The following is a 25,594-nucleotide window of genomic DNA, read 5'->3' on the forward strand; positions in this document are numbered from 1 at the left end:
AAAATCTGCCCTGTTTATGTCATCATTGTACTTTTTCTCATTTCACTTAAGCAACAACTTCTTTCGATTTTCTGCTGTAAGGTCATTTTATGAAATACAATGTATGAGTACACTCAGGCTTTTGATGTGATTTATTTACAACATGTCATCATAATCGTCCCCTTCATTTTCGTGTATTTCTACCTAGTTCAGTGTTGCATATGTCACCATGAACAATACCAGATATTCTGTAGGAATGGATGTGCGTCATGTTCTTCCGTCAGTGTTCTGAGATGGGTCCCGTCTGATGTCCATCTCTTCTGGTTCGATATCACCTCCTGTGGATCCTGCTTTAGATAGAGAAAGAGTCCTGCTACCAGAATTAAGCTCAGGCTTATCAGTCCTGTCCACATGTTACAGAGAGCCATTTTATAATTGGGCGCAGATCAGCTGTTTTCTTCACCGGTTTGAGACGCTGGGCCATAGGGGTCCTCCAACTCCTTTGAACCCGGACTTCCTCTGCTACCCCGTCGGTTGGTTTGGCTCCTGTAACGGCAAAACTGGCTTACAGTGGCTTTTATGGATCCAGGAAGGCCTCTCTGCTATTTTCAGAGCTCTGGGCGTTGTCAGGAGTACTTGAAACGGCCCTTTCCACCGAGGTGTGCTCCAATCCTTCCGGTGGAGTGTCTTAATCAGGACCAGGTCTCCAGGCCTCAGGTTGTTCTGTGGGTTAGGAGCAGAGATTATCGGCAGACCACTGGACATTTGTGTTTCTTTTGTCTGCAACATTTTATTCATCCACTCAGCTAATGAAGTTTCCTGTTGTGCTTTCTCTATTTCATTCATGTCAGAGGGCAGAGAAAACGGTCTGCCATGTACTATTTCTTTGAGAATACAAAGTTACATCAGCAACTTGGTGTCACGTGATCTCAGACTCAGAATATAGTGGGTGGAGCCATACAATGATGTACAGTAGGTGGCAAATGGAGTAAGACCAGTTTGATTTGGAGTTATTCTCATCCATAATTTAACCAGGGTTAGGCATCCGGGCCATGGCCTCCCTGTTTCTTCCATTGTTTTCCTTAATCTTTAACTGAAACCCTAATGCATTAGAACTTAGTTCTATTAATTTATTTACAAAATGAGTTCCATTATCTGACCTTATAATCTGTGGGATACCATATGTGGGGAAGAAATGTGTCACTAGGTTCATCTATTACAACTAGGCAATATTTCTTCCCCCGTGTTTGCAACAAATTATGCATGATCTGCAAAAATTCTTTGCATAGTCAGAAAAATTTATAGTGTAGCATTAATGCTTTACCAGATGTGACATATTCCCCCCTTGACACGTGGGTCTTCCCAATGTGTCACTGTAGCTGCTGTGTTGTATACATTTTTTGGGAGGATTGGTTTATCTTCTATCTGATAGATGTCATCTTTTTTCTGTGCTCCTCTCTTTAGCCAGGCCTTTATTTCTGTCTTGGGTGCTGACTGTTGGGCGTCTTTCAGCACGTCTGTGTCTATAAATAGCAGATCTGACATTTTCTCTTTAATAGGTTGAAATGAGTTAGTTCTGTCCCTGATGATGTTTTAAAACCTCTATTTTGCCAAATCTTAGCATGGTGATGTACTGATCCGAAAACGTATTGGCTGTCTGTGTATATAGTAAGTATTTGTCCCTCATGTAATTCACATGCTCTTACTACAGCATATAATTCTGCTGTTTGGGCTGAGCATGTATTGGGTAGAGATTTAGCTTATATTATTCTGTCGATGGTTGTTATTGCATAACCAACTCTATTCTTTCCATATTCATCTTTAGATGATGAGCCATCTACAAACACAACACATGAATCTGGTATAAGGGTTTGAGAAATGTCTTGTCTGGGTTTGGTGTCTTCTTCAACTTTTGCTTTATAAGAATGTGGTTTTCCATCTTCTGCAGTAGGTATTAGAGTACTTGGATTTAAAGGGCACATCTTTTTAGAGTTATGTTTGGCTGTGATAATAATAGTGATGTCAGTGTGATATGCCTTGCATGTAGCGTCAGGTGCTTCTCTTAATATTCCTGACTTCAACATATCTTGTATTACTGACTTAATACCTTCTTCAGCTTCTGGCTTTAAGGGGTATTGACGGACTAATGGCCTTTTTTCAGATATTAGTTTTAACCTTGTATGGTGGGAACCCCTTTATAAGCCCTACATCAGTTGATGATTGGGACCATAGTTCAGGTGGGACAGCAGCTAGGGCAGGATGCATGTTGCTCTCTTTGCTCTCAGCTAAGCCCTGTATTTGTCCCTCTGCCTCATCTAAATGTATCCTTGGATGGACTTTGACTCTCCACGCCAGAATGAGCTTCCAGATTCCTGTATTAGGATCCACTTTTGACAGTGTCAGTGCTGTTCCTGCAGAGGTTTAAAGCCTCTGTTTTTCCAAATTCTTATTATTCTTTTTTATCATATTTTATAAAGTAAGTCCTTATTACATTTAAAAATGAGATCAATATTTTTGGTAGTTGCTATTATAAATAATGCTTGGTTTAGTTCTTATTAAAAATAAAAAATAAAAACTCACTCACTGATGAACACAAAAAATGAAGGGCATATTATATCTTATAATCTTAGTTTATCTTACCCAGTTTTATAGATACAACATACAGTTTCAGTCAGCTTTGTATTTAGTTCAAGTAACTAAAGTTTGTTTCAATTAACTCAAGTTTTCTCTATTTCAGTCCAGTCCAGTAATTCTGTTAAGGTTAATTTAATCTTATGTTAAGTTTGAGTCTAATTCAATCATTTTGAACCTGACTGGAAAAAGTCTAAACATCTGTTAAAATCTTTTTGTTTTACCATAGAGAACTGACCTAATATTATTATGGTAATGTTGAGGACTCTAATTTTTACATAACATGAAACAGACATTTATTTCACAAAAACAGAAAGTCAAACACAGACATTTGGCCACATGAAAGTTTAAATACCCCGTTTGTAAAAGAATTATGAAAAATTGAAGACGGGTCTATGAGCTTTCTTATGGTTATCAGTATTTTCAATAGAGGTAGAACCTTTGCCACCTTTATATGATTTTTCGAAAAAGATTCTGGAAACCTTATTAAGATATAAGTTTGGCAAAGATCATCAGAACATCAGACCTTTATTAGCGCTTTTAAGGTCCCTCAAAGATGCATTACAATGAAATCAGTCATTCCCATTCACACACATTCACACACTACTTACTTATTTCTCTGTCAGAGTAATTTTTATTTGCAAAAATTTGAGCATAAATTGACTTCTATTATTCTTAAAATGCACATTGTTTCCTCATAACCCCTTTTGTTTCCACAAGGTCTGTTTTGAACGCTTCAATTCTTTTTTTTTTATTCACCAAGAATCAATAAGGTGGTCTTAGTGGGTCCACCTTAAAGGTGTTATCTGTTGGGTGTCATGTTATCATTGTCAGGTCAGTGAGGTTCATAAGTCAGTCAGAACCTTGGTCATTTGTTATGTGCACATAATGTTTCATAGATCCAGCCTATGATTAGTCAGCAAAACTTCCACCTATAGGAGAAAAATTGATTGTTAATGAATGAGCTGCATTTCCTAGGAACACTGTCTTCCTCCTGGATGAGCATCACCTGTTGAAAAACTTTCATCATTGTTTGTTTCACATATTCAATCAGATCTTTATATTATACCAGTAGGTGAAGTTGTTAGTATCTCATGTAGACTGACATATACTGTTGCATTTGGAGAAGATCTCAGATTAAATAAACATAGTTAGAGCTTCAATCCAGGTTCATTTTGTGTCTGCAGACTTTAGCCAATTTTTCTTTTCTTTTTTTTTTTTTATACATAAAGAGCAAGATTCAAAACATTTTCAAAAGGCAAATTGTGGCAGAATGTAGACAAAACTGCTTATTGATTGACAAAATAACATTCAAGCACACAATCATCATATTAAAGGCTCTACTTCTAGAGAATCACTAAACTCCTGGGGTCTGGTTTTGGCCCGCAGATCCCAGTTTGACACATGCAGGGTAGAGTTACAATTTTTCTTTTTTTTTTTTTCAGACCTTTCAGCAGAGACAGACTTCTGCTGTTTGCAGAAGTTTTATCTTTGTTTTCAGGCAGCTGCATCTCTTTGTCAAGGTCGTTTCACAGAGCTGAAATTTAACTTCTCTCAAAGAGGAAAAATCAAGAATGCACACAATCTGAGCCAAATATGGAATTATTTCCCTGTAAAATGAATCTTTTGCATTTTATCATGATATTGTTGGTAGTATAACACCATAGAATGATTTTTAAAGCACCTGTTTCTCACTAATGCTTGCCTACAAAATCTTTTACTCTCAGATTACTTCTTTAACAACTCTAGTCATTGTTCACTGGGTTGTCCAGTTGGACAGTTTCCATGTTGTCCACATTGTCACCTCCTCTTTTAACTTCTTTTACCACGTCCTCTAAAACCACCTCTTAGTCTTTATAATTTGGGGCTACCTTGGTATTCTAACCTGGGATGGGTGGTGGTCTGCCCCCCTTTATTTGTTTTCAGTTAAGCTGAAAGTTTTTTCCTGTGCTTTTCTTAAGGCATCAGTATTATGGCTATGTCAGTTAAAAGCTGCTCTGATTGTTGTTTTTTTAATTAAACTTTTTGTTTTAATCTGTTTATCAACTGTGAGCACTCAGGGACTGAAAAGTCCCCTTTGAAATTATAATCTGGCAAGGTTTTTTATTGTCTCTTGAATCTTTTGAATGCATAATCTCCAGTTTAAGATCCCCGTGTAGTTTTAGGATTTCAGTGATAATTAAGTTACCTGAAAATCCGTATTTTTATGCCATCGTGTACATATTTCTGTTAAATCAGAGATTTTTCTCTGTTCTTTCCCCATTGTTCTTTGTTATTTTTCTCTTTTTAGTTTTCATTATTTCTAATTTTAGATCCCCTTGTAATTTTAAGACATCCTTTGTATCTAATTTGCCCAAAAACCCATGTTTTTTATTTTTTATTCCATCTATGACAGATCATACCTATTCCTTTTACATAGTTCTCCATAAACTTTACCTCCCATTCTAAGTCAATTAGTTTACTTTGTTTCTTCCCCATTATGTTTTATGTTAGTTTAATTGTAGTATAAATGTCCCAGATAAAAGGTCACTGGCATGAGACTTTAAGGAGAGGACATTAACACGGCCTTCTACTGCGACTAATTCGCAGCGGTGTTAATTTTCTGGAATGAAATCCGACCTGAATCTCCAAAGTCACCAGTACGTAGTTTTAATCTGGGCAAAATAAAACACAGGACTAGCAGAATCCTGCTATGATTCTATTAAAATGCTTAGTCCTCCATACACACACAACACAGTCACACAGTTAGTTTCAGGTACCTTGTAATTTTTCTAAGTTAACTTGGTGTTATTTTATGAGCTCAATTTACTCCGTTCTTTTTACTTTTATAGCGCTTATGCTATTCCCTCGCAGGGGAATAACCCTTAGTCGTTTTATTTGGCCCCCTTCTTGGCGGGGCCCTACCTTAATTTGTCACTATTCCTTTCACGGTGGAATAAAACCATCCCAATGCAGCGTCCTTACCGGCGACGCACTACCAACGACTTTTAAGTACTTTTCTTCTTTTATTTATATAGCGCTTACTCTATTCCCTCGCAGGGGAATAATCCCCAGTCGTTTTCTTTAATCCCCTTCACGGCGGGATTGTACCAAATTTGTCACTATTCCTTTCACGGTGGAATAAAACCATTCGAATGCAGCGTCCTTACCGGCGACGCACTACCAACGACTGTTAAGTACTTTTCCTATGAACTGTATTTTAAAACTGTCTCACCTCGGAGTTGACTTCTTGGTGACTCTCTGGACCCTGTGAGAGTCACCCCGCGCCGAGGAAGGCGATAACCCACTGGCCAGGTGTGAATTCATACACACCGGGACTTTCAGCCACTCCGGCTAATGGAGGCTGTGCAGCGGTGCTTCGCTCGACGTCAGGCTTCCGCCACAGATCCCAGAGTCACTGTTAAAGCAAAGAGAAATAAGGTTATTGAATTAATCCGGCTACGAAGGACCAATAAATGTTAGGTATTATTTAGTCAACTCAGAGGTAAGAACGATACAGTCAGAGTTACTTGCAGCAAGGGTAGCCCACTTTGCAGTGAAACTACAAAGTTTTTGACACCCTATCTCTTTATTTATATGCACAGTTCAACAGACAGTTCAGACAGGGTGTGTGTGAGACAGAAAGGAGGCTGGTTCACACAGAGATAACAATGATCTCACACACACAGGGAGGAAGGCATAGTGCAGGTGCCTTGCAACACAAAGTTTTTACATGAGTGATAACAAGTTTTTGCACCCATCCAACACTTTCCATCAATAAACGGACCATACTTGTAGGGACAACAACACTCTTCAGAGTGGAGGTTGTTACTGAGTGAAGAAGAAAATGAGCTTCTATCAGTATCAGTTGAGATGTTTAAAATGAAGTCGGAGGAAGCACAGAGATGTAAGAAGCTGTTTAAATGGATGACATATTGAGACTTATCTACAGTTAATTTAGGCTGCCATGAGAGTGAGAGAGAGCAAGACTTTCAGCAGGTAACAGGAAGGTTGAAGGGAATATAGCAAAATTGGTTCTTTTTATAATTCTGAGCTTTCTGCCTTTCTCTTTCATGGAACATAATGGATTTGGAAATGTTGGCAGAGTTAAGGGAATGGTCTACTTTTTCTGTAATACACACATGGAAACTGCTTTTCTTGTAATGCTAGCCTATAGTAGCTAATCATTAATATAATGTTAGACCACCTAAAATGTCTGCTCTGTAATAATTTTGCTCGGTTTAAAATAATACTAAAACCTTGTTAGTGGCTGTTCTCTCTTATGGTGTAAAGTTGCCAATGTGTCACCCAATATTATTAATTAATCACCGCTTATTGCAGGAGGGCTGGAATAATATTTTGAATGATTTTCTTATATCTCATGTTATAGTTCTTAAAGAGAAATCAGAATGGGCTAAAATCATTACTGGCAAAGCTTTACCAGACACCTGGAATCAACCACAACACATCTATTTTTGCCTTTAAATTTTTTGCCAACATTTCTTCTTTGTGCTTTGTAGGTCAGTCAGATCTTATTGGAAATCTTAGTTATAATGGTTGTTTATATTATTGAGCAAGTTATAATACATGTAAATTTGACTGTAAGGTTTAATTGTTTACAGTATTGTATATTAGTGGTAATACTAACCTATTTGCCTATTGGGGCCTAGTTGTGTTTTTGCAGTCAGGCTATGGCATAGATTAAAAGCTGAGAAGCTTTGCTGTTTTGTTAAAGCTGCCATCAGCATAAAAAGTTTCACTTCCATTTTTCTTAGAAAGTTGAAGTCATTGTCTATTTAAGCTGAGTTTCCTAATGTCATATCAGCATTTTCTGGTTCTCCTTAGCCTTGATTTATCAGTGAAAGTTACCTGATTGACATAGATCATCAGAAGGTGCATGCATTGTGTTGACATGTTAAAGTGGGATTCTACATAGATCCACATTATCCTAGAAAAACAAGCTAATTTTGATAATTGTCTGAACTACTGTATCACAGCCAGACATCTGTTTAACCAATAGCATGTACATCCTGCTTGGGCTGTAAGGATGGCGGTACTTATTTTGGACTTCTCTGCCTATTTAGCATTTGTCAATTGCTAATTAGTGAGAAGAACTTGTTTTAGAAAACCGAGGGTCGCGTTGTAAAGATGCATGAGCTTCATTCAAATTTCAGGGGAAAAAAACCTCCGACGAATCAATGCTGCTGTACCTCAGAAGATTGGTTCCAACCTTTTTGTAAAGATTTCACATAGTTTCCTGAATTCTTGATGCAATATCAGTTACACACTGTGGCGACGATGAGACAAAAAGGTCATAGTTCCAGTGCACTTATTTAGAGCTGTTTCCTCAGCAGTGAATTTTAGAGGACATAGTAATTTACCCTACTCTTCTGGATGGTGTTTCTCTTTCCGTTGACTTCACAGCTTTGCGTCCCACTAACAACTGTAAATTCATTCATTATGATGAAGTACGTGGACCTCAAATCATTCATTATTGTTAGGGGTGACTGAAGAAATGTATCTCTCATTCTCTTGTTATTCTACATCAGCAGACAGCAGTATTTGATGCAAGATAGCAACCACATGGCTAATTTGCGAAGTTGCTGCATACTGCACATTGTTGAGGCACAAAGGAAGTTACATGATGATGTTTGATCTGTGCTGATACTTAAACAAGTCATTGTTATACAGCGCCTTGTAAAAGTACTCATAACTCTTGAATTTTCTTTTGCTTGAAGGTTTGAAAGAAAATGATGCATGGTATTGAAATATTTTTACAAATAAAATGTGGCATATGCATTCAGCTCTCCCAACTCTGATATCGCTAAATAAAATTATGTGCAACCAAATGACTTATATGAATGTAATTTAATCTCAGTATAAAGAGAGCTGTTCCCTGAACTGCTCAGAGGTTTCGTAGAGAACTTTATTAACCAAACATCTACATGGAGACCAAGGAACACACCAGAAAGGTCATGGATATAGTTGGGCAGAAGTTTAAAGCAGGGCTAGGTGATATGCAAATATTGTAATCTTCAAACATATTATCATTCAATCCATTATGCAAACATTTAAATAGTATAGCATAGCTCCAAACCCACCAAGACATGGTCGTCCATCTTAACTGACAGACAGAAAGGCATTAATCTGTGGAGCAACCAAGACGCCCATTGTAACTCTGGAGGAGTTGCAGAGATCCACAGCTTAAGTGGAAGAATCTGTCAACATGTGAACTATTAGTGCTGCACCACATACATCTGCTATTTACAGAAAGTGGAAAGAAGAAACTGATCTTCTTTATTGGGATCAAGATAAATACAGGACACCCCTGGAACAAAAACGTTCAGGGGGCTGCAAAAGGCTTGAGATGGGGGTAAATGTTCTCCGTCCAGCATCAAAACGACCCGAAACATTAAAGCAAGAGCTACAATACAGTGGTTTAGATCAAAGCATATTTATGTGTTGAAGTGACCCATTCAAAATCTGGACTTAAATTCAGATTAGAATCTGTGGCAAGAGCAAACGTTAACCGAGCGGAAAACTTATTTAACACTAATTCATGACTCAAATATTCAACTAAACAAACAGATTAGACCTTGGTTCACTTTTGCCTATAAAGAGCAGCGGATACTTAGAATTTTGGAGGAACAAATTGTATATTTCCTCTAAGCCATAACATATAAATAAAATTTTCATTTTGTTTCTGCTCTTTTACAGATAAACCATCATGATTCCCATCACAGAGCTTCGGTACTTTGCCGACACCCAGCCAACATACCGCATCCTGAAGCCATGGTGGGACGTTTTCACCGACTACATCTCCATCATCATGCTTATGATTGCAGTGTTCGGTGGGACGCTGCAGGTCACACAGGACAAGATGATCTGCCTGCCTTGCAAGTGGATCCTCAACGACACTTGCCATGCCATGCCAAACACGACGGGCCCCTACCCACCAGAACCCAAAGGCATTCAGTACGACCTGGACCGACATCAGTACAACTACGTAGATGCCGTCTGCTATGAGAACAAACTGCACTGGTTTGCTAAATATTTCCCTTATCTGGTGCTGCTCCACACCCTCATCTTCCTGGCCTGCAGCAACTTCTGGTTCAAATTCCCACGCACGAGCTCCAAACTGGAGCACTTTGTCTCCATCCTACTAAAGTGCTTCGACTCACCGTGGACAACGAGAGCTTTGTCAGAGACTGTGGTGGAGGAGAGCGACCCCAAACCGGTGGGAAAAATGAACGGTTCCATGGACAAGAAGACCTCGAGTGTGAGCGAGGACGTCGAGGCCAGCGTGCCCATGCTCCAGCGAACAAAGTCCAGAATTGAACAGGGAATTGTCGATCGATCTGACACTGGGGTTCTGGACAAAAAGGAAGGGGAGCAGGCCAAAGCACTTTTTGAGAAGGTGAAAAAGTTCAGGATTCATGTTGAGGAAGGAGATATAGTCTACCGCCTTTACATTCGTCAGACCATCATTAAAGTAATCAAGTTTATTCTGATAATAAGCTACACGGGTTATTATGTTGGACAAATCAGGTTCAGCGTGGTGTGTCCAGTGAACATTGAGAAACTAACAGGCTATCGCCTGTTTCATTGCGCGCACCCATTAGCAACGCTTTTCAAGATCTTGGCCTGTTTTTACATCAGCTTGGTTGTAGTTTATGGTCTCATCTGCATGTACACTCTTTGTTGGATGGTCAGACACTCCCTCAAACGGTACTCCTTTGAGTCGATCCGCGAGGAGAGCAGTTATAGTGACATCCCTGACCTCAAGAACGACTTCGCCTTCATGCTACACATGATAGATCAGTATGACCCTCTGTACTCGAAGCGCTTTGCCGTGTTCCTGTCAGAGGTCAGCGAGAACAAGCTGAGACAGCTGAACCTCAACAATGAGTGGACATTAGAGAAGCTGAGGCAGCGGATCACCCAGAACTCCCAGGACAAACTGGAGCTGCATCTCTTCATGCTCAGCGGGATCCCCGAGACAGTATTCGATCTGGTCGAGTTGGAGGTGCTGAAGTTGGAGCTGATCCCAGATGTGACCATACCCCCCATCATTGCCCAGCTGTCCAGCCTGAGGGAGATGTGGCTTTACCACACCCCAGCTAAAATTGAAGCTCCGGCTCTGGCTTTCTTAAGGGAGAACCTTAAGTCCCTCCACATCAAGTTCACAGACATCAAGGAGATTCCATTGTGGATCTACAGCTTGAAGAACCTCAGTGAGCTGCACCTGACTGGAAACCTGAGCGCTGAGAACAATCGTTTTATTGTGATCGATGGGCTCAGAGAGCTCAAAAGTCTGAAAGTGCTGCGTTTGAAAAGCAACCTGACCAAGCTTCCTCAGGTGGTCACCGACGTGGGCGTGCACCTTCAGAAGCTCTCCATCAATAACGAGGGCACCAAGCTGATGGTGCTCAACAGCCTTAAGAAGATGGTCAACCTGACAGAACTCGAGCTCATTCGTTGTGATCTCGAGCGCATCCCACACTCCATCTTCAGCTTGCACAACCTGCAGGAGATCGACCTGAAGGACAACAACCTGAAGACGATCGAGGAGATCATCAGCTTTCAGCACCTGCACCGCCTCGTGTGTCTGAAGCTCTGGTACAATCAGATCGCCTACATTCCCATCCAGATCGGAACGCTCACCAACCTGGAGAGGCTTTATCTGAACAGAAACAAGATCGAGAAGATTCCCAGCCAGCTTTTCTTCTGTCGCAAGCTGCGCTTCTTGGATCTGAGCCACAACAATCTGACGAGCATCCACCCAGACGTAGGCTTCCTCCAGAACCTGCAGTATTTTGCCGTGACAGCAAACAGGGTAAGAACTTAAAACATTCTTATTTATATGTGCAAAAGTATTTGCCCCATTACAGGTTTCCTTTAAAAAAAAATTCAGGTAACCAAACACATTTTTAGATCTAGTAAAGATAACATGATTAAGGACAAAAAGCAGTTTTTCAAATGATAGAAAACATATCCAGACCAACTTGGCCCTAAGTCAATAATTAACTTCCTGAATCATTTAACTGTGATTATTTTGTTCTTTTTTTTTTAGACACCTTCAGGCCTGATTACTGACAAAACTGTAGAAATTACTCAAATAGAACCTGCCTGACAACATGAAGTAGGCTTAAATATCTCAAAAAGAAACACATTATGTTCCAAACTAAAGGAGTCAAGAACAGATGAGGATCAAGCTTATTAACATCCTTCAGTCTGGAAATTGTTAGGAAGCCATTTCTGAGACTTTACGTCACCAGCGTAAAGACGCAGTGAGAGCCGTTAGAGTGGTGAACCTTCAAACAGTGGCTGACCTTTAAAAATTATTCAAGAGTGCATAAACGACTCATCCAGGGGTAACAAAATAACTCAACCTCTAAATCTCTGCACACCTCACTTTCCTCTTTTGAGGTCAGAGTGCATGATTCTGCAACAGGAAAGAGTCTGGCCTCCACTGTGCAGCAAAAATATAGCAAAGGCCTGTCTTGTGTTCCAAAACACGTGTCCCATTATGCCTGGTGTAAAACTAACAGCATTTCAGAAAGAAGCGAAAGAAATGTTGGTAGAAGTGTAATGGTCTGGGTCTGCTTTGTGTCTTCTGGACCTGGACAATTTCATGTACTTGATGGAACTGTGAATTTTACTCTCTACCTAAAAATCCTGATGGAGAATATCCAGTCATCAGTTTGTGACTTTAACCTCCAGCACACTTGGGCACGGAGGCAAGTCAACCTCTGTATGGCTTTAAAAAGGAAAATGAATGTTTTTGGGTGGTCTAGTGAAAGTCTGGACTTAAATCTGATGGAGATGCTGTTGCACCTTAAACAGGCCATTCATTGGTTGAAAACCTTTCAGGTGCTGTGAGTGAATTAAAACAGTTCTGCAAAACAGAGTGGGCCAACGTTCCTCCACAGTAATAAAAAATACTCAGTGTGAGTCTTACAAACACTTGACTGTAATTTATGTCACCAAGGGAAAAAGTAATTGGGAGGTAATTACTTTTTCCACATAGGAGCAAAGTTGGTTTAGATTTTCCTAATGAATGAGATCATCATTTGAACACTGTTTTTTGTAATTACTTAGGCTATCTTTGTCTAAAATTAATATGTGTTTATCTGAAACTTGAAAGTCTGACCAAAAACAGAATCTATAAGGGACCAGTCACTTCACAACACTGTTAGAATTGTTTGTTTTGTCTTTTCACCTTTATAATTTCTTATGTACAATTCTTTATTTTGCTTTTGAACATGATCATCCACAGATGAATAAGCTTGTCCTTTGAACTGATTTCTGGGAAATGTCCTGTGACACAGTGATATGTTAGCTTCCCATTACAAATAAATAAGAAGTAGCTGGGTTTGGGCTGCTAGGAGACTCTCTTGGTGTTATAGCCTTGAGTAAAAATGCTGCAGTGTCACAAAATCATTTAAAAGAATAATGTATTGTACGGTTATTTGGGTAGGCTACACATATTTCCAGACTGTCGAATTTGTCTTTCTTGAATGCAAAGAAAGATGTAGTATCCTCCTTTCAGCCAGCTGACCAGAGCCAGAGCGATGCTGCTCTTCCCTGTGCTGGAACTTCTGGTCAGTCCAGCATTTTTTGACCTTTTATTGAAGGGACTTTAAAGCACAGGAATGATTTAATGTCAGATTTAGCCGTTTTATTACCGCGCCTTGATTAAACCTCAATGCCTACATGTTGAATTTAGCTTCTCTCCTTTTGAGGAACATGTGGAACAGTTTCTGTTTAAGAAAACCATTCTTGGGGTGTGTTTACTTATTATGAACACATGACCAGTCATCGCCATGCTATTCCATATGATCTTTGTCAAAAAAGATCATACTGAACAAATACAGCAAAAGCACCTTTGGATTGATAAAATGCTATTTGAGAGTTGAGAGCTCCTCCTAGAGAAACGCTGCTTTGAGCTCACGAGCGTGCAAACAACGTGGTGTGTTTTTAGTTAAGGCTACTATTACTGCTGTTTTATGGCGCTGGCTCGTGTGGCTTCTAGCTGAAAATAACCTCCAGCAGGTCTGTGAGCAGCCGCGAATAGCTCAGGGCCGCTCCTTGGTGCTTCTTCTCTTAGTCTGTTGACACATTCATCCTATTATCAGGTCCAAATAAGCTTTAATGGTGAATTCATGTTAATACTGTCCATAATGCTGCTAATTAGATGTGATTCCTATAAAAATTAAATGTCACTGAATCTATTTTTTGAGGCTTTTTTTGTACTCCATATTTTTAATGAGATGCCAAAGATGCAAGCTGTGTTTTAAGGAGGCTTTTATCTTGCTTAGTCAGGGCCTGTTTTCAGGCCTGGTTTGTGTTTCTTTGTCTGCCTTCTGACATGAGGTGGAAACAGCTGCCTTTTATTTTTATTATTGCTTACTAATCTGGGTAAACAGTGCCTGGCAAAAGTATTAATGCCCCTTGAACTTTGTCAGGTTACAATCTCTTATTGGGAGTTCATGTAATGGACCAACTCAAAGTAGAACATAACTATGAAGTGAAATGAAAAAGGACACTTTTCAGTAAAAAACAACAAAAATCTTAAAAGTTTGACTTTTGTGCTCACCCTCTTACTTTGCCCCTGCTAAATAAAAGCCAATACAGCGGATTTGCATTCAAAAATCACCAAATTACTTAAGAGTTCACCCTTAATTTAATCTGAGTATTAATCAATCTATTGTTTGAAGGCCTCAGAGGTACAACAGCATCATAAAGACTGAAAATGGTCAGGGATAGATAGAAATGCTCAAATGTTTATAACAGTGTGAGGATGTAAAACAATTTATAAAGCTTTGGACATTTCACAGAGGTCTGTCTGTTCAATCCATCATCCCAAAATAGAAACAGTATGATACAACTGCAAACTTACAGGCAGCGCAAGGAAGCCTTAAAGAGCATCAAAGAACGTTAAAAGGTTAGTTTGGATATTTTGCATTCAGATTCTGTGAAATTATTATTGATAATAGTGCCTTTATCTGTTGCAGAAAATCAATTAAGTTTCTTCAAAAGTTAAAATTATAGATATTTGGTTTGGTGAAAAGCTAAAAGGCTCTCAGACAAGCTACATTTTCATGAGATGTTGTTAAATATGTTGTAGCTATTGATTGTTCTGGGACCAATCAATAGCTACAACTCTTTTGAATATTTAATCCTTAGTTTTCCTCATCTAAATTGCAAAGCACTAAAACCACTTCTGTTTTTTGTTTTGTACCGTCCACCAGGCCCTTACTCTCAATTTTTAGATCAGTTTTCAGACCTTTTATCTGATTTAGTTTTAAATACAGATAAAGTTATTATAGTGGGGGATTTTAACATTCATGTTGACACTGAAAGTGATAGCTTAAATATAGTGTTTAATGCTATCTTAGACTCAATTGGCTTTGCTCAAAACATTAACAAACCTACCCACCTTTGTCTTCATTCTCTGGATCTTGTGCTGACATATGGCATTGAGTGTAAAGACATAACAATATTTTCTCATAACCCTGTCCTGTCTGACCATTTCTTAATAACCTTTGAGTTTAATTTAACCGAGTACTCCACACCGGAAAGAAAATTTCATTATAGTAGATCATTATCAGGTGATGCTGTAACAACCTTTAAAGAATCTGTTCCACTTTTAGTTTCCTCATTATCACTAAAAAGCACAGTGGAGGGCAATAATTTTGTTTCTTCCCCTTCACAAATTGATTCTTTTGTTCATAGTGTTACTTCATCATTGCGTGATGCATTAGACAATGTAGCCCCCTTGAAAAAGAAGGTAATTATTCATAGGAGGCTAGCTCCCTGGTTTAATTCAGAGCTGCGTACTTTAAAGCACAATGTTAGAAAATTGGAGAGAAAATGGTTCTCTACACATCTAGAGGATTCCTACTTAATCTGGAAAAATAGCCTACTGTTGTATAAAAAGACACTTCACCAAGCCAGAACAGCTTATTTCTCATCATTAATAGAAGAGAACAAGAACAATCCTAGGTTTTTCTTTAGTACAGTTGCTAAACTTTCACAGAGTCATAGCTCTGTTGAGCCATCCATTCCCTTTGCTCTCAGCAGTCATGACTTTATGGGATTCTTCTTAAATAAAATTGATTCTATTAAAAATAAAATCTTTGACATACTCCCGAAGATGATTACTTCATCATCAGCAAGTGAGACAACATTGGAAGTAACTGTAGAACCTGATTTGTGTTTGGACTGTTTTGATCCTCTGGAGCTTCCTGAGTTATCAGAAATATTAGCTTCATCTAAACCTTCAACTTGTATGTTAGACCCAATCCCAACCAAATTATTTAAGGAAGTGTTCCCTCTGATTACCAGCCCCATTTTAAATATGATTAATTTATCCTTAGTAAATGGATATATACCACAGGCTTTTAAGTTAGCTGTAATTAAACCTTTACTTAAGAAACCTTCGCTTGACTTGAAAAATTACAGACCTATATCCAATCTTCCATTCTTATCTAAAATTCTTGAGAAAATAGTTGCTAATCAAATGTGTGAGCATTTACACAGCAATGACTTGTTTGAAGAGTTTCAGTCAGGTTTCAGAGCTCATCATAGCACTGAAACAGCTCTGCTGAAAGTCACTAATGATATTCTTATGGCTTCAGATAATGGACTTGTGTCTGTACTGGTCCTGTTAGATCTCAGTGCTGCATTTGATACAGTCGACCATAATATTCTCTTAGAAAGGCTGGAATATGCTGTAGGGATCAGGGGAACAGTGCTAGGCTGGTTTAAATCTTATTTGTCTGAAAGATTCCAGTTTGTTCATGTAAATGATAAATCATCTTTAAACTCCATGGTTAATTGTGGGGTACCACAGGGTTAGGGTTAGGGGACATGTCATTTAAATCCCATATTAAACAGGTTTCTAGGATTTCCTTGTTTCACCTCCGGAACATTGCCAAAATTAGAAATATCCTATCCAGAAGTGACGCTGAAAAACTAGTCCATGCATTTGTTACTTCAAGGCTGGACTATTGTAATTCGTTACTATCAGGATGTCCACAAAATGCAGTTAAAAGCCTTCAGCTGATTCAAAATGCTGCAGCAAGAGTTCTGATGAAAATTAAAAAGAGAGATCCTATTTCTCCTATTTAAGCTTCCCTTCATTGGCTCCCTGTTAAATTTAGAATAGAACTTAAAATTCTCCTCCTCACATATAAAGCCCTTAATGATCTAACTCCATCATACATCAGAGATCTGATTGTTCCATATGTTCCTAACAGAGCACTTCGTTCTCAGACTGCAGGTTTACTGGTGGTTCCTAGAGTCTCTAGAAGTAGAATGGGAGACAGATCCTTTAGTTATCAGGCTCCTCTCCTGTGGAACCAGCTTCCGGTTTTGGTCCGTGAGGCAGACACCCTGTCTACTTTTAAGGCTAGGCTTAAAACTTTCCTTTTTGATAAAGCTTATAGTTAGAGTGGTTTAGGTTATCCTGAGCTATCTCTGTAGTTATGCTGCTATAGGCTTAGGCTGCTGGAGGACATAATGACCACTTTCACCCTCTTCACTACATTCTCACACTACTCTCCAATTTTGCATTATTTGCTGTTATTTCAGCTTTTAACCTTGTTCTCTCTCTTTTCTCTTCCTAGAAGCTACACCTGGCCTGGCTCTGTGTCTACCTGTGACACCTTTCTGGAGAGGGGCATTGTCCGAGCTTCTGCTGGCAACAACTTAATGCTCACCCTCTACCGATGATCCACAAAGCCCTGTCTTTCAGTGTTTAACCCTTTCTCTCTCCTAGACATGGCGATTGACTGAGTTTTTACTGTGACTAACTCTATGTGCTCTCTTTCAGACTCTAACCTTGAAAACTGGCTCAGAGTTTATCTGTTCTTTCTTTCTAGATGAAACGACTAAAGGAGCTACATCCATTAACATTTACTTTTCCTTCCCATAGAAAGGACTCCTGGATCAGTGCTTCTTTGTTCTCTTTGTGTCTCTGCTCTGTTCTCTCTAACCCCCAGTCGGTTGTGGCAGATGGCCGCTCACACTGAGCCTGGTTCTGCTGGAGGTTTCTTCCTGTTAAAAGGGAGTTTTTCCTCTCCACTGTCGCTACATGCATGCTCAGTATGAGGGATTGCTGCAAAGTCAACGCCAGTGACTGTCCACTGTCTCTTCATGCTCATCCAGGAGGAGTGAATGCTGCAAGTCACTGACTGGATGCAATCTGCTGGGTTTCCTTAGACAGAAAAACCTTTTATTCAATTTGAATAAATAACTGAATCTGACTGCACTGTTCAATGGTTAGGATTAATTGGAATGTATGTACCTGACTGTTGTGAAGTGCCTTGAGACAACATGTGTTGTGAATTGGGGCTATATAAATAAACTGAATTGAATTGAAATATGGTGGTTACACAGGGTGGTGGCAGCGTCATCCTGAGGGGATGCTTTTCTCCACAAAGGACAGGGAAGTTGGAGTTCATGGAAAGATGGATGGGGCAAAATACAGATCAATCCTGGAAGGAAACCTGTTAGAGCCTTTAAAAGACTGGAGGCTGGGATTGACGTCTTAGGACAATCACCATAAACATACAGCCAGAGCTACAATGAAATGGTTTACATCGAGGCACGTCAGAATGGTCCAGTCAAAGTCCAGACCTAAATCCAGTTGATAATCTGGGAAAATACACAAAAATTGACACTCTCCATTCCAGCAAAGAAGGATGAGCAAATTTCAGTCAAGATGTGCAATGTTGGTGGAGACATAACCCAAAAAACTAATCTGAATAAAAATGCATGACACATGACCCATTTTTATTTACAAAACAATTTTAAAAGCATGTATCATTTTCCTTCCAACTCACACTTATGCTGTAACTTTGTGTTGGTGTTTATCACATAAAATCCCAATTAAAAACATTGTAGTTTGTGGCTGTAGCACAATAAAATATGAACAATTTAAAACAAGGCCTCCTGGTTACCCCCCTTAAAACTGCTTTTTTAATTTCTCTTTCAGATTGAGACTTTGCCCCCTGAGCTGTTCCAGTGCAAGAAGCTCCGCACCCTGAATCTGGGAAACAACTGCTTGCAGACGCTGCCGTCGCGCTTCGGGGAACTCACCGGGCTGACCCAGCTGGAGCTGAGGGGGAACCGTCTTGAGTGCCTCCCCGTGGAGCTTGGCGAGTGCCGGCTGCTGAAGAAGAGTGGCCTGGTTGTGGAGGAAGACCTGTTCAACACGCTGCCAACGGAAGTCAAGGAGCACCTGTGGAGAGCTGATAAGGAGCAAGTTTGAGCAAAAAAAAAAAATGCTCACAGGGATTAAAGCAAGATGTATCAGAGGCTTGTTGAAGCCTGGACAGCCGTAAAGAGAGATGCAGCTGTGTTGACCGAGAAGGCAAAGAAACTGACTGCTTGTCTGCTTCAGAAGCAGGCAGGACGATAAAAGTAAGAATGTGGAAAATCTACACATTTGATTGATTAGGAAGCTTTTCCTGATTACAAAGCTTGAGAGATGCTGGAAGTTGCTGTTAAATATGCATGCCAACAGTAGGATCAGTCTGAAGGAAAACCCGTTCATTGGACAACTTTGCACGACTCTGCTCTGCCAGTGAGGTAAATGTGCTCCTTATGAATTATTTTACGGAGTACAGGATTCTTTCACAAATAAAACATGTTTAAAGCTGAATTTGCCCATCCCTCCTCTGGACTCTGGACAAGTTTGGCCTGTTTGGTTTCTTTTTTGTCCTTCAGGCTCTTTATTCTCAGAGTGCTTGGAAGCATCTTTTTAGGGGAACAAAACAACTCTGACCACAAACAAATCATGACACAGGTAAAGAGAACCAGTGGAAAAGATTGCAAAGAAGTGGCTGAAAAAAATGGGAACACATTCTATGACTAAACATACCCTGCAGTTGTAAATTCAAGCATCAGCTCGTGGCAAGCTGTAACCTGCACAGAACGCTGTGGTACCAGCTCCGCTACTCGCCTCTGGCTCCGTTTTTACGCCGCCAAACACCATCTTTGCTTAGGCATGCAACAAAGAAATAACATGACTTAGAATCAAATATCATAAACGTTTTGTTGATGTTTGACATCGTTGGGGGAGGTAAAGTATTATTACGATGTAACGTAAGAGAGGAAAGGATGCTGGTGGGTTGGATTCAGAGACACATGGCAGCCGCAGACTGAACACTTCCTGTGAACGTCTGGAACATAAACACATAGTCAGATAACTTAAGTGAGCTTGGTTCATTTCAGAGCATATTTTGAATAAAATTACAAAAATGTAACTATAGATTTAGCCAGATGTTGAATCAACCATGTCCTTCCAACAGTTCTGCTTGTTTGTCAGATAAAAACATGATGTCATAAAAAAGTATTTAATGCTCCTACAGATTTCTTCTGGGTTTGCTTTTTTGTCACAATTAAATGTTTGAGATCATCAAACATATCTTTAATATTAGACAAACATAAACAAAATGAAAGGCTGTTTTCAAAAGGGGATTTATTACTTTCCCACTGCTGTCCAAACCAGTGTGGCCCTATGTAGAAATCAAATTCGCTGTGATAAGGCCATTTTCTTAGTTCAGTTTCACTCGCCAAGCACAGGCGTAATTACTGTCTGTCCTATTTAAAAATGAAATCATTTAAATAAAGCCCAACTTGAAATGGGCTAAAAGATGTCAAAATGCAATACATGATGCGCCGTTCTAAAGAAATTCAAGAACTAACCAAAAGGGCACACATAGATCGCAGGCCTCGTGGGAATTCTGAGTTGTCGCATCATGGTCTGACAATGATAAAAAGCTGGATCCAGATGGTTCTCCAAATCACCATCAAAATCTAATTTTTGGTTCCTTGTCTCAATACGCACCTTGTCTGAAAATTTCATCCAAATCCGTTCATAATATTTGGAGATATTTTGTAAACCGACAGAAAAACGCTAAAACATAACCTCCTTGGCGGAGGTAAAAAGAAACAAACTCATGGGCTCAGAAGCTTTTTCAGAAGCTTTAGGACTCCAGCCAACCACAATGAGAGCCATCATCCACTAATGGAGAAAACGTAGAACAGTGCAGAACCTTCCAAGGATTGGCCGGCATACCAGAATGACCTTAGGAGGGCTCTAACATCCCATCATGAAGGTTATAAAAGAACCAAGCACTATATCTGAAACACCGCAGTATCCATAATTCAGTAAGAGGATGGGCAATTTTTCAACAGAACCAGGGTTTGGATAGAGATTTTTTTCCCTTAATAAATAAAATCATCATTTGAAAACTGTGTTCTGTATTTGCTTAGGTTATCTTTGTCTTATGAACAAATATGTTAAATGATCTGAAACATTAAAGTGTGGCCTGAAACACAAAAAGAGAAGAGATCTCTAAGGGGGCAAATACATTTTCCTGCCAATGTGTGCTAATCATGCAAACCATTAAGCAAGTTGATTAACACCAAGGGTTACATTTTAAATCAAGAGATCTTAGAAATGTATTTTTAGAAGAACTGAAGATGTGAACAAGTGTGAAGGAGAGAGGAGTTGTCTGCAGTTCTTTTTCCAAGCAGACTTTCACTGTATAGTGCTCTGGTTGCTCCATTGAACCCCAGTGGACATTTGTCACTAATGTGCTCATTCATTCTTGAAGCCGTTGAGGATTACAGGAAATTGTAAAGTGAAGGGAACTGGTTTTGATCGGATTGGACAAGGGAAGCGTTTTTTTGTCGACCAAGATTGTAGAGCGAGCAGTATCCACCATCCATGCTCCAAATTAGTGCAGCATGCTTTGTCTGCTTGAAATGCTTTTCCTGTTTAGGCTTGGGAATTAATAGCATCGTGTGGAGCAAATGTCTTATGTCTTCTCCTGCCAAATATCTCTTATTGCTAATGTAGCCTTCCTTTTTTACCGGCTATATCCTGTTAGTAATCACAAACATCGTCAGGGGCTTTTAATCTTGTGCCTCATAACATGTAGCTCAGATATTTAACGTTTTTTTATAATTTACATCTGTTTTCTTTTTATTTGTGCCTTTTTAAAGGTATAGTTTGAAATAGGCATGGACTGATATGAGACTTTCCCAGGATAACCTTGAGTGAAACAAAATTATCTCACATGACCTCATTTCTTTTACTTAAAACAGAAAAGAAACATATTCCTTTTGCTACAGAATGATAAAGATATTGCAAAGATATGTGATTGTTATCTGTAACATATTTGTTATTTTCTTGTGTTACAACCCTTTATTAGCTATTTAATCAGTCAGATTATCAAATCGGGTAGCTAGTCTGCAGTCTGCTGCTTTACAGGCATGCCCCTTAAAACATGACCTTATTAAGAGGCATTGGTGGAGCTCCTTTAGTTTCCACACCATGACTGTTTGTGCATCAAAACAGTTGCTGCCTCCTTTCAGCCAGCTGATTGGCAGTGCCCAGCAGCATGTGGGGGAAGCGGTACTCCATGCTCTTTACAGTTAAAGAAAATTCAGGTCAATCTATAGCTGACTTTGGCAAAATTCCTTTAAACCCCCAGAACAATAAGACCGAACATTTTAGTGGGTTCTTCTTCTTCTGCATGTTTGCAGTGTCTCTTACATGGGTTGTGTGCATAAGGGACTTCTATTTCCTTTCTTTCAACAATGGCCAGTCTTCCTTTAAGGTCAGATTTGTGACAAATTACGATGGAATACACTGAAGTTTGTGGTTGCAACGTGACAGAGTGTGAAAAGGTTCAAGAGGCATTTGTGTTTTTGCAAAGCATTGTATATTGCAGGTAAAGATGGAGGGCCTTTTTGGTGAAACCATTGAAATACATGAAGTAGGAATTTATTCTAGAGCACATAGACCTGTTTAGACAGTTGTGCTGTAGCTGACTAGGTACAGGGAGAGGCTGTTGGAGATGTCTGATGTCACTCCAGAGTAAATCTGATATTTTAAGCGATTGTTAAGGTACTGCAGTGCAGTCCCCGCTCCTGCAGCCTTCTGCAGAGTGTCAAATTAAAATGTAATTGCAGCATTCTTTGTCACCAATGGTTTTGATTTTAATGTGCTGCTATTATGTATCAAGTTGTCCCACAATGTCTAATCTAAATTTCTTGCTCTGTCAAGAATATTTAGTCAGAAATACTCTTCAGTGCTACGAAATAGAAAACCTTGCCAGGACATCACTTGCAGACGATCAAGATTTGATCTAATCAACATGTCTGTATATTGATATTGGTGCATGTTTTTGTTCCTCTGACCTCTAGAGCTATGCTCAGCCATCATTTCATCTCTGAGTCATGCATTTTACTCGCAGCGTGCTCTTTTTCCCCTTGTGTCAGCGTTTGGGAATCAGGGGAAGGTCTGAGTTAAGGTCAATCAGATGCTTGTGGAAAGCCAGAAATGGGAAGTTTTGGTGACTCACTACTTGGTTACAAGAAAACTCAAGCACTTATGTTTAATTTGTATGGGCTTCCAGTTCCTATTTAAACAGTTATTTAAGTCATGTAACAGATTTGTTGTTGATCTGTGCAAATGTGCTAAAATTGTTAATATAACGTCTGCCTTTTTTTGTGTAAAATCTCAGAAATGGTGCCCTGTGTGACTGTTCTGTATGCGTAAGTAATTTTGTTTGGGTGAAACAGCATGGCGAGTGAGTGTTTACTTGACAGGTTTAGATCCACATTACCGTTACAGCAGACTGTCTGCATTTTTAAAATCTTTTTCTTAGACAGATATTCTGACATGGCTGAACCGAACCAGAATCAGCTCACGACAGTCTTAACTGGAAGCGGAAGGTGATCTCTGCCTTCTGTGTTGACATCTCTCAATACCTAAAATACATTTTTGAAGAGGTCACATTTTCATTTTCATTCCTCATAATTCCAGTATTAACTTATTATTAAGAAAATGTTTTGTTTTTTTAGTGCTGAACTGCCATTTCATTTAATCTCCGGCTATTTGTGTATCTTTTAAATACCTGATTGTATTTACTGACTGCAGTGAGTTTATCTGTGTATTCTGATGCCTGAATGTCAGGGACATAGAAAAACTGTCGGTTTTTGTTTTTCTTCATGTGACTTCTTATTAAAGCATTTGTTAAATCCAAACTGATGTGCTGTATAGCCATACTAAAAACAACATAACTAACCCTTAGAAACCGCCTCTTTGAATATAAACTCCGAGCTGAATGGACAGAGTTCTGTCTGGATCTTACGTGACGACGCCTTTACAGTGACAGTTTTTGACAAGTGAATGAAACACTGGCTTTTTAGGCGTCTGTAATGGCGAGGTTCAGATCCTACTTTTGTACACATGATAATAAAATGAACAGTTGACACTATTTCCTGCACTCGACTGTGTTCATTTGTCATCTGGGCTGGTTCCCGTTTCAAAGAGAAGTTATCTGCTGAGAAATTATTCTTACACATCCAATACGGATGATGGGTTAGGGGTGCATCCAAGGTTCCAACATTAAATTCTGAAGACTAAAACAAATAGCTTGTCCTTGTTCTTTAATAAGGTGATGGGATGGCTTCAAAAGAAGGGGGAACGCTGTAGTTACAGCTTGATATCATTTAATTCAACAGAAAAATACTTCTTTCCCATTCTGTCAGTCACATTGAGGCATATATGGTCCGGGGTAAATACAGTTCTCACATAAAGCACCTTCCAAAATGATAGCTATTCCTGGTGAGGAGATGAGAAAACATAATTTGTATTTATTGCAGCAGCATAATTTCACAGATAAGAATTTGGTAAAAGCCCTGGTGTTGCAGGGATGTTGCAGGAAGCAATTATTCTAATAGATTTCAGTAAGTTGTAGCAAACAGAGCGCCTCTCTGTTCTCCTCTCTAATGATTCTGGTCTCTCTACAGGTTTGTTTTGTTGGATTTAGGTCTGGGAACTTGGAGGATCGTGGTGGATGACACATTTTCTGACAGTCCACCAGATTTTTATGTAAAATGTTCTGATTTGTAAAAGGTCCATGATGCCATCCATTCCAACACGACCGATATGTAACAGGCCCACAGCATCATTGATCCCCGTCCATACTTAACAGTGGGCATGAGGTGCTCTTCCATATATGAATCCTTTGTTTCCCTCCACACCTGCCTGTAATGTTTACTGCCAGTATACTCAGTCTTGGTCTCAAAGCACACAGCATCAGTTTAAATCCTTTTAGAGCCTATCAAACTCCATCTGACACATTTACGTTTGTAGGACAGACAAGGCTGATTGCTTGCTTTCTCCAAAAGTAAGTTTTGGATCCTTTTTTAATATCCTTACCATCTTTTCTTACTCTGTTGGGTTGCAAAAAACATTTCTGTCTGTGTTTGAACCTTTTTATTACAGTTCCGGTTGTTAAAGCAATAAATACCATCTTTTTAACTGTGGATTTGCACAGGTTTAAGTTTTGTATCTATTTTCTTGTACCATTTTGCCCTTCTTCATCAAGCTGTTACATTAGACTGCTACTAAAGAGACATAAAATAAATGTTCCAAAAATAATCATGATACATAAACCAAAGTGGCTTTTTGTGTCCTGTGAGTCATACATTACAGGTCCTTCTCAAAATATTAGCATATTGTGATAAAGTTCATTATTTTCCATAATGTCATGATGAAAATTTAACATTCATATATTTTAGATTCATTGCACACTAACTGAAATATTTCAGGTCTTTTATTGTCTTAATACGGATGATTTTGGCATACAGCTCATGAAAACCCAAAATTCCTATCTCACAAAATTAGCATATCATTAAAAGGGTCTCTAAACGAGCTATGAACCTAATCATCTGAATCAACGAGTTAACTCTAAACACCTGCAAAAGATTCCTGAGGCCTTTAAAACTCCCAGCCTGGTTCATCACTCAAAACCCCAATCATGGGTAAGACTGCCGACCTGACTGCTGTCCAGAGGACCACTATTGACACCCTCAAGCAAGAGGGTAAGACACAGAAAGAAATTTTTGAACGAATAGGCTGTTCCCAGAGTGCTGTATCAAGGCACCTCAGTGGGAAGTCTGTGGGAATGAA

General features: G+C 39.2%; 1 protein-coding gene across 4 annotated transcripts in view; it reads left to right on the forward strand.

Moving 5' to 3' along the window:
• lrrc8aa (leucine rich repeat containing 8 VRAC subunit Aa) overlaps positions 1–23,894 on the forward strand; it is a 28,594-nt gene extending 4,700 nt beyond the window's left edge. For all 4 annotated transcript variants that reach the window (XM_047372264.1, XM_047372265.1, XM_047372262.1 and 1 more), the window contains 2 exons: positions 9,307–11,425; positions 18,593–23,894. In XM_047372264.1, the coding sequence (XP_047228220.1) occupies positions 9,317–11,425; positions 18,593–18,868 (2,385 nt within the window). In that variant the 5' untranslated portion in view covers positions 9,307–9,316 and the 3' untranslated portion in view covers positions 18,869–23,894. The remainder of the gene's footprint in view (positions 1–9,306; positions 11,426–18,592) is intronic.
• Positions 23,895–25,594: the final 1,700 nt, after the last annotated feature.

This window comes from Girardinichthys multiradiatus, chromosome 8 (genome assembly GCF_021462225.1).
Source record: "Girardinichthys multiradiatus isolate DD_20200921_A chromosome 8, DD_fGirMul_XY1, whole genome shotgun sequence".
NCBI lineage: Eukaryota > Metazoa > Chordata > Actinopteri > Cyprinodontiformes > Goodeidae > Girardinichthys > Girardinichthys multiradiatus.